This window comes from Camelus dromedarius, chromosome 15 (genome assembly GCF_036321535.1).
Source record: "Camelus dromedarius isolate mCamDro1 chromosome 15, mCamDro1.pat, whole genome shotgun sequence".
Classification (NCBI taxonomy): Eukaryota; Metazoa; Chordata; class Mammalia; order Artiodactyla; family Camelidae; genus Camelus; species Camelus dromedarius.
The window spans coordinates 45,662,483-45,672,387 of NC_087450.1; the positions used below are offsets into that span (position 1 = coordinate 45,662,483).

The 9,905-nt window shown below is 42.3% G+C and overlaps 1 protein-coding gene across 1 annotated transcript; it reads right to left on the bottom strand.

The window, feature by feature from the left end:
- Positions 1-478: 478 nt before the first annotated feature.
- CENPA (centromere protein A) lies at positions 479-8,878 on the bottom strand. Its single transcript, XM_031466731.2, has 5 exons — positions 8,644-8,878; positions 3,190-3,281; positions 2,596-2,673; positions 2,134-2,289; positions 479-1,758 (listed from the first exon to the last, which is right to left on the bottom strand). The coding sequence occupies exons 1-4, from the start codon at positions 8,732-8,734 to the stop codon at positions 2,155-2,157; spliced, it is 396 nt and encodes a 131-aa protein (XP_031322591.1). The 5' UTR covers positions 8,735-8,878; the 3' UTR covers positions 479-1,758; positions 2,134-2,154.
- Positions 8,879-9,905: the final 1,027 nt, after the last annotated feature.

Sequence of the window (9,905 nt, forward strand, 5' to 3'; positions counted from 1 at the left end):
TCTGGTTTTTTTTTCTTTTTTTTGAGTAAACACTGACTGACTGGGATGCTATAAATAAAGAACCATTCAAAAAAAAAAAAAGAGAATTCTTGGGTATTAAAAATGTGAAAGCAGAAATAAAAAATTCAACAGATATATATATATATATATACATATAACTGAATGATTTTGCTGTACACTTGAAATATTGTAAATCAACTGTACTTCAGTTTAAAAAAAGATAAACAAGAGAAATATTAATCTTGAAAAAAAAATTCAATAGAAAGGTTAGAAGATAATGTTGGTGAAATCACCCAGAAAGCAGAAAGAAATGAAAATAAAACTCCAATAACATCAGCAAGGGTAAGTGCTCAAAGTTGGCAGTAAATTGTAATAATATCATATAACACTATCATGTATAAATTCTCGATGATGCTGAGAGCACACATCCCGCATTAGAATGTGACATGGCTACATGTGTAGTCGGGTCCTGGTGAACACAAGTTTAGGAGAGCAGAGAAGTATCAATTTAAAGAAAACTAGAGGAAGGGTATAATCTTCTAATGAATAACACTCTGACAAGAATTTTAAGTATATGCATAGATAGAGAAGCTTTATTTGAATGTCTATGTAAATATGAGCTGATGTCAAATAGGAAAAGGTTTTTCCAAAGGGTTAAAATTTATCAAATTTTAGTTTGGTTCTTCCCTTTAGTTTGCCTCTGAATTCAGCTGGCTGACACTTCATTATTATTAGTATCCGCCCTCACTAATCATTTTCAACGCATACAAAACCTAGAAATCTTTGGGTGACACTTCTCATTTCTCTGGAAATCTCTTAAACTGCTTTCAGTTACAACAGAAGGGCAAAGTTTTTATCCACTCATACTCTGCTCCACTGGAGGCAAAAACACATCCCTCAATCCTCTTGTTTAAATTGTGGCTTTTAGCAACGTGTCCAAATGACGAACTTGACGCTAACACATAAAGAACACAGTATGATCTCTGTGCAACAGTACCTTCAATTTTTCTCATTAAAGAATTATTTTTATTTTTATTATTTCTCCACAAAGAAGTTATAAAAATACCTATAAAAACATTGAAAAGGCACTTTAGAAGCCTGGAATATAAAGTATAAATTATGATACATCTTCTATGGTTTGCAAATAAGAATAAAATAAATTCTACAAGCTAGAATTTCTGAATGATTTTGATAGGAATCTACTCGAAGGAACCAGAACAACACATCACCTTAAAGACTGTCTATTTTCATCCCAATCGAGTTTTTAAAAAGCTATAATCTGTTGACAGGCACAATCCACACAGGAACTTGCTGTTGCCACTAATGATGAAATTAACCTGAAGGACAGAGATTTGTATGTGAGATGTGCCAGGCTCTTCTGTGCAACTGACTGAAGGAGTCTTCTCTTACTTTTCCCCCTTCTGTTTTAAATAAAAGTAAATATACATATGGTAAAAAATTTAAATGGTACAGATAGATCTAAAATAATAAGTAAATATCCTTTTCTCCCGTAACCTAGAAAATCTGATGTCTTCAAAATCATCAAACAGTCACATGAATAATTTGCAAAGTGAAGTCAACCTTGGAGTCTCTTCATCTGAAATGTGTCCATTTTCTCATATATTACCTCTGTTACAGAGGAAAGCCATGCAGTCATCTCTTTAAAAAAAAAAACTAATTACAAAAGCAACGTGCACACTCCGCTCAGAGACAGCAAGTCCAGGCAGCACCTCATACTCCATGGATCTGGTCTCACCCCTGAAATTTAGGAATCACACTTACTAACAAGGCATTTTCAAACATCAGAGCTTTAACTTAATCAACATTAAGTCATCGGATCTTTGTAAATTGGAGAAGATTAACTCTGCCAGAGATTCAGCTTGTCTGGTCACAACTTAATTGAAAGATATCTTTATTTAACATTGTGCAAAAGGGCATGAGCTGTAGAATCCCAAGCGTTCAAGTTAAAACTTGGTCAAATCTTTTCTAAAGAACAGAGGGAAGGTGAGGCATCAGAGGACTAAGGATGGAGAAGGAAAATTCCTTCAGAGAAAATCCCACCCCAGTGATGAGAAGCTGGCTGTTCTTTCCCCCCGAAATGCACTCACGCTCTGGTGAGCAGGAAAGGCTTACAGAGACACAGGCGACAGGAGCTCAGCCGAGCCCTTCCTGAATGCCTCGGATCCTCCTGGCCAGTTGCACATCCTTCGGGAAGAGAGTAACACGGCCGGCGTGTAAGGAGAGGAGGTAGGCGTCCTCAAAGAGATGAACCAGAAACGCTTCCGCTGCCTAAGGACAGAAAGAGGAGAAAGACTGACAGACGAGGTGTCACGGGCTGCTTTTTGCTTAGAGACATGCTCAACTCAGTCTCTGAGGGCTTGAAGGACTATAGGAAAGACAAAGGAGACTGAACATTGCATGGGAATTCTGCTACCGCCAAATAAGAACCTGGCCTCCATGCCCTGAGTGTTCCTTGTTGCTCTTTTTAAGGAAGTGAGATTCAGCCTGACAGTCTACAGTCAGCCACTCGGAGTTCCAGAATGCCTTTCCCCCATACTCACCCCTCACCCAATTGTACCTTGGCCCCCTTCTTACCTCTTGTAGGGCCAACAGGGCTTGGGCTTGCCAATTGAAGTCCACACCACGAGTGAATTGAACACATATTTCTCTTGCCTGTGAAGGAGTGGGGATGGGAGCAAGGGAGAAGGGGAGTGGGGAGGAGCAGAGAGTAAAAGGAGATTCGAGAGAAGACAGACTCCCTCCACAAGTCTCCATGAATCTTCATTTCCGTTATTCCTTCCTGGCCCTTAATCTTAGGACTTAACTAGTAACTGGCATCAAGTCCAGGGAGCTTAGAAATCGGCAAGTCTCTTCTTTTTTTGGTGGTGGGGAGAGAAGGAGACAGTCTCCTGGGGCAGGACAAGGGATGAAAGGGTGGCTGGATGAGAGGGTTCCTGTTTACACAGTCAAAGAACACAATTTCAAAGGTGGTAGTTATTAGAAATTAATTCTGTAAAGAACTGGAAGGTGCCCTTGGCGGGCTCATGTTTTCAGAAAAAGAAGAGTCCCCAGCCAGGTTAGAGACGAGGTCCTTTGCCCTTTGGGCAAGAGATGACAGGGCCCCAATACCTGGGAAATTTATAGACAGGAGGCCACACGGGGGTTGGCAGGGAGCTTCCTGGAGCTTACCAGGCGGCAGAACGGGGCCTTCCTTAACAATAGGTGTGTGCTCTTCTGAAGAACTCGGATCTCTCTCAGTACCCGATGTCTCCGACGACGAACTGGAAGGGAGGAAGCGCCTGAGCAAAAGAGTCGGGTCATAGGGGTAAAATGCCACGGAAAAGAGGGGACGCACTGTACCCTGGCTGTCAAACTGCCAAAGCATAGGCCGTAATAGGCTCCACAGACATAGGGCTTTCTGTCTGCTGTAGTCACTGCGGTTATCTTCAGCAGCTGGAGAACAGCGGACAGGTGCTAAATAAATATTTGGTAAATGAATGAAAAATGATCCTCTGAAGGTCTTATTTTAAATGCCAGCTCTTCCATGCAGCCTTTCCCGACTCCCAATCCCTTCCAAACCGATGGGTCACCTCCCTCCTCTGGGCCCCACAGTACTTTGTGTATCTCCTCTTATCTTTCCCACCGAGATTGGAAACCGAGTTATTTTGGTTTTAGGTCTTTTTTTAAGAGCTGGAAGGAATCTGAGAGATTTTCTAGTACAATTCCCTTGCCACGGTTATCCTGAGGCCCCGAGAGGTGAAGACAGTTGGCCACAGCTCATTAGTGGCCGAGGTGGGACCTCAGAAGTGGCATAACTCAGTGCCAATGCCTTTGGGCCCTGGAGTCAAAGCCTAGTTCCAACAACAAACAAGAAAAAAAATCTGAACAGCATTTCCAAAAAGTAGAAATCAAAAAAGTCAAACTCTCTGATCAGAAATTAAAAACACAGGAATAAAAAAATAAGAATTTTTCTAACTCTTGATACTTCATTGAAATTAGACTACTTAGAAATGAATAAAAATTAAAAGTCTACATCTCAAAACTCAAGAGATAAAGCCAAACAGTACTAGAGGAAAATGCACAGCCTTGAGATCTATCTACTAGAAAATAAGAACATTAAAAGATAACTTGGCTAAGTGTTCAACTCACGTATTTAGAAGAGAAGAGAATTATTAAAATAAACCAAAAGAAGGTAGAGTAAAAGTAATATTAAGGGTAATAAACTAAGTTAATGAAAAAAGAGTACAAAACCCAAAACAGTACAGTTGCTCCATAAATTAAACCAAGAGCCTATAAAAATGAATGGACTGCTGATAAGTTGACCACAAAAACTAACATTTTGAAGAATAGAATTTGCTTCAGAAATGTTATTCATGGTCCAGCCAAGAAGAGAACCCACACCAAGTAGCTGAATAGAAAAAATTTAATACAGTGAACTAATTACCAAGTGTGAGAAGAGGTACCAGAGTGAACGGGGACAGAGAGGCAGGGCAGGATGCCCTGGCAGTGGAGACTTTATCCCAGGACCAGAGAAGCAGGGCAGTGTCCAGGGGACGTTTTAGGAGGAAGAGGAGAAAGAGGGAGGCCCCATACCCAGGAGATGAGTCGCTGGCACCTGTCTCCCTCCTCATCACCCGCCTGCAATCCACCATCGCTGGAGGCAGCCTTTATTAATCAGACAGAGCAGTCACAGAAAGTGTAATGAGCACAACTAAAGATCACCAAGCAAGGCCAACACCATGAAAGGACAGGAACAAACTCAATACACAAAACAACCAGTACAAGAGGGACCTGTGAAGAGAGAGAGACTTTGAAATATACAGAATAACCTCAGAGGGATAGGGGAAGATGTGAAGTCTATGACCCAAGAACAAGAACAAGAACAAGTGCTTATCTACTTACAATAGACACAACCTAAATGTCTATCAACAGATGACTGGATAAAGAAGTTGTGGTATATTTATACAATGGAATACTACTCAGCCATAAAAAATAATAATGCCATTTGCAGCAACATGGATGGACCTGGAGAATGTCACTCTAAGTGAAGAAGCCAGAAAGAGAAAGAAAAATACCATATGATATCCTTTATATATGGAATCTAAAAAAAAACAAAGACAAACGAATTTATTTACAAAACAGAAACAGACTCACAGACACAGAAAACAAACTATGGTTACCAGGTGGGGAAGTGAGTGGGAAGGGATAAATTGGGAGTTCTAGATTTGCATGCACTAACTAATATACATAAAATAGACATAAGGTTTATACTGTATAGCACAGAGAATTATATTCAATATCTTGTAGTAACTTATGGTGAAAAAGAATATGAAAATGAATATACGTGTTTCTGTATGACTGAAGTATTGTGCTGTACACCAGAAATTGACACATTGTAAACTGACTATACTTCAATAAAATATATTTTTTAAAAAAAAGAACAAATGCTTATGAAAAGCAACCAATCAGAGAGGTCATGGGATGGAATGGAACTGGGATTAAATTCAATAGTTGGGTCTTGAAGTGCTGATATAAATTGGGATTTAATTCCAAAGTGATAAGAAGCCACAGAAGAGCTTTAAGCAGGACAAAGAGATAATCCATTTACATTTAAAGACCATTCCAGCTGCTGTGTAAAGAAAGAACCAAAAAGGGCCAAGAGTGGAAGTGAAGTAGTAGCTGGGTTAGGATGCTGGGGGCTTGGATTAGGCAGTGGGGGTTGAGAAGGCAACAAGTGGCATGCTTAGGATGCGATCTGGAGGTAGGACTGCCTGAGCTTACATATGGATTGGATGAAGGTAGGGGTAAGATGAAAAAGCTCTCCCAGGCTTCTGGCTTCAACAACTCTGTGGGGGGCTGTGCCATTTCCTGAAGTGGGGGAAGTGGGGATGAAGAGGCAGGAGGGGAGTAACAAAATGTTCAGTTTAGATGTGTTTAGTGTGGCAGACCCAAGAGTTGTCAGGTGGAAAGGCAGTTGGACACTGGTACGGGGGTCAAAGGGGAGATCTGGGCTGGAGATATAATTGTGAGCGTTATCAGTGTATGCGTGGTATTAGAGTCACAGGAAAGGATGAGCCCACCTGGGGAAAGGAAGGAAAGGAAAAGGAGACCACAGAAGTCCAACTTGCTGAAGAGACGTAGCACAGGCAGCAAAAATGCCGAGCAGAAACTGCAGAGTACATGTATCACAGAAGCCAAGGGGATGGTGTGTTTCAAGGAAAACACGGCCCGCTGAGTCAGATCTTCTGAGACTGGGTAAGAGAAGGACACAGGCTTGTCTGGAGTTGGCAACATGAAAGTAGCTGGTGATCTTGACAAGAGGAGTTCAAGTAGAAGTAAGGGTAATGGTTGTGGGAGTCAGATTGGAATGGGTTGAAGGGTGGCTGGGAAAAGGGGAAACAGACAGATGTGTCAGACTTAAGTCTGGCTATTTTGCAAAGAGTAGCGATGTAAGTGCACACGATAAAGCACAATAAACAAGTTATGGCTGTAACGTTCTTATGCAACCCCCCCCCCAAAAAAAAACACCTCTAGTCGAAAACTCAGTTCAAAATAATAAAATGCAGTTTTTGGACTACTTAATAAACTTGTGTCTAAATAACAAGTGAGACAATAATGATGGTATGGGGGAAAATAAAATCATATTTTTACTTCACACCATACACAAAATATCAATTCCTGGTGGACTGATAACATATGAAAAAGGCAAAATTTAAAAACCTTTAGTAAATAATATAAAAGAATATATTTTAAAACTTGAAGTAGGGTAGGACTTCTTAAACAAGATACAAAGTGTACAAACCAAAAAAGGAAAGATGCATCAATTTGATAAAAAAAATTAAGAACTTCTGTTCATCAAAAAATACCATGAAGGAAAATGACAATTCCTAAAAAAAATTATGATGAGCTTGGAGGGGAACTTTCCAACGACTACACAAGAGCCCTTTCTTCGGGTTCATATATATCTGTTCACCTGTATCCTTCAAGCAGGGACATTCAATGGTTATAATACCATTTAATTCATACCATCCTATCTAAAATATTGTCACTGGAGTTGCATATCTGGATTTCCATTAAAAAAAAAAAAAGGTAGCTATGAAGGGCAGTAGAGAGAGACAGGGAATATCAGGGAGGCAAGGGTGTGGGAATAAGGCAACACTCCTGCCCTTTAGATCAGAAATAGCAGAGCACATCTGTCGAATGCCAAGGAAAGGAGCATGAATTTAATTCTAAGTGCAGGTGGAAAGGATAACAGAAAGCCCCTGGGAAGGTGACAAAAGAATATAGCCAAGAGCTCATGGAGGAGGAAGAGGAGGACCTTTTGATGGAAAGGGGACACCAAGCTTCTCTGTCATGAGAAGATAAAGGGGAATCCAGTCTGGAGGCTTCTATTTCCTCAGGGAAGCATGAGGCAAGGTCATCAGCAGCCCAGAGTGAATGAGGGGACTGGAGTTGTAAGGATGCTTCTACATCAGGAAACAGTGAACATCATAATTAATATTCCCATTAAAATTATGAATGAGACAAAGATGACCAAAACCCTGCTCTTATTCAACACTAGTCTCAGGGCCTCACTAATACAGTAAGAAATAAAATGTATAAAAATGAAAAAGAAGATTCAAAAATCATTATTTGCAGACAGTAAAATAGCCTACTTAAAATTTTAAATTAAAGTAACTGTAGGACTATTAGGACTAACATGAGAATTCAGCAAGTTAGCTGGAGGCAAAGGTTATTTAGGTTTAGGAAAGGAAAAGAATCCCAGTCACAAACTGAAACATCTATAATCGATAATACTTTTTTTCACCCGGCTCTTAGCTACATAGCGGAAGACAAGTAAAGCAGCTGTTGCCACAGTATACAGTTCTTATTCCTGGGTCTTCCATCCACCAGACCACCGCACAGAAACTGAGGACCACAGTGGGGTCTTCTTTCCCAGCACATCACCTCTGGAAGGAACAAGGTGAGAGCACTGCTTGATTAGAGCACTTTGGTTAAGGCCCAACATAGCCATTCACTGAAGGAAAAAACCAAACCAAACCCCAAAACCTGGAAGGGCACTTTCTAAAAGTAAAATTGTTGTTTGAAATTGTCACAAAAAGCAGCCAATAATTTTGCAACTTAAAGTAAACACTTATTTAAAAAAATCCTGTGTCTGTTGGAACAAGCTGTGTCACTTTGTTCAAGATATCACGTCTGTCTGCGCCTCAGTTGTCTAATCTGTAAATTGGGCACAATATAAAGTTGAGTTAATTCATGTAAAGAATTTAACACAATGTCTACATAGCGGTAAGCACTCAACACATGCTAGTAGACTCAAGAATGAGTCTTTGGAGACAGGTTGTCTGGGCCGTCCTTTCTCATCCTCGGAACTGCCTTCCCCAGTCCCTCCCCCGGCCTTGGAACTTGGGCAGTTCGCGAGCAGATGCTGGACGGCAGAACCGGTTTGCGCCCCTGCAGAGGATGGCCAGCGGACCGAGAGGCGGGAGCTGGGGCTCGATCCCAGGCTAAGCAAGCGAGCCTCGGATTTTTGTTTTTTGTTTGTTTTTGCCTGTGAAATGGGCAGGCGGACCTGGCCGTGCCCACCTCACAGACGGGCTGCAGGGAGGCCGGCGCGGAGGGAAAGGGATCGCGGCGGGTTACCTAAGGAGGGGCGCGGCCGGGGGGCGGCGGGAGGCGGGCTCGCGGTGCGCCTCCTTGGGGTTTCGGGCTTGCGGCTCCGGCGCGGGCCCATGGCGGGCGCGCAGGGTTGCGGCCCCGCAGCTCCTTCTCGGCCTTCGCAGGGGAAGAGGCTGGAGTGCAGGGGAAGGCCAGGAACGACCTGGCCGCGTGCAGCGGCTGGGTGGTGTTCAAATTGCCCGCACAGAGGCTGACTCACTGCCGGCGTTTTTTAAAAACCGAATTCAGAGACTCCCAGTGGCTGCTTCTGGAACGCTCCTAACGCAGAGCGACTGCGGAGAGGACCAATGAGAGCACAGACAGGGAGGCTCACGGGGGCGGTGATAGGAGGATACTGCGGGGACATGGCGGATCGACGGTAGGAATCAGCCAATGGGGACTTGGAAGAGTGAAAGGAGGCGGGAGCTGCTCCTGCCCTCTGCTTGGTGGAGGAGCTCATCGTTGAGTCAGACCCAGGTCCTCCGGTCGCCCCTACTCCAAAAAGGAAACCTCGATTCTGAAGATGTAGATAGATGGTGCGTGTGCGGAACGCGTTTCTCTAGACGAATCACGCTGCGCACTTAGTGTTTTGCTCTACCTACCCCGAACCCCGAGGTGCTTTTAAAGATGAAGGAGACCCACAGAGAATGTGACTACCCTGTGTCTTTCCTGTGACCAGGAACACCCCACGAATATGACTCAAAGGTCAGCTTAACTGCATGAACATTATTTATGATTAGGGTCGTGGGACAGCCAGGATGAGGGCTGTAACCATGAGGTCAGGCGGGGCTGGCCTGGCTCTATATTTGGATCACATGCTCCAGTTTTTCGATAGAATCATCCCAAGGGAAAAGACCCTTTCCCTTCCTGTTGGAGATAATAATACATTCAGGTCAAATGTAGAACTAGGTGATTAGAATAAAGGGGATTTTATTGTCTACACTTTGCTTTTCTGCATTTTCTGATGTTCTACAGTTAAATGTGTACTGTAATCAGGAAAAATGTTACAAAATCATTTTATGGAATCCTTGTTAACTGCCGCAGATAATGCAAATGGTGCAGCCACAGTGGAAAACAGTATGGTGATGGATGAAAAAAATTAAACATTGAATTACTATATGATTCAATATTTCCACTTCTGGGTATATATTTAAAAGAATTAAAAGCAAGAACTTGCACAGGTATTTGTACAGTAATGCTCATAGTAGTGTTATACACAATAGCCAAAAATGAACAGATAGACAAAA

Bases quoted from the DNA above. Each gene is read 5' to 3' on its own strand.
- CENPA (XM_031466731.2), bottom strand. From the start codon at position 8,734: ATGGGCCCGCGCCGGAGCCGCAAGCCCGAAACCCCAAGGAGGCGCACC. The intron at 3,282-8,643 runs GTAACCCGCCGC...CCTCCCTTCCAG, and splicing joins CCGGCCGCGCCCCTCCTTAG to TTCGTCGTCGGAGACATCGG. The intron at 2,674-3,189 runs GTAAGCTCCAGG...ACTCCTTCACAG, and splicing joins AGGCCCCGTTCTGCCGCCTG to GCAAGAGAAATATGTGTTCA.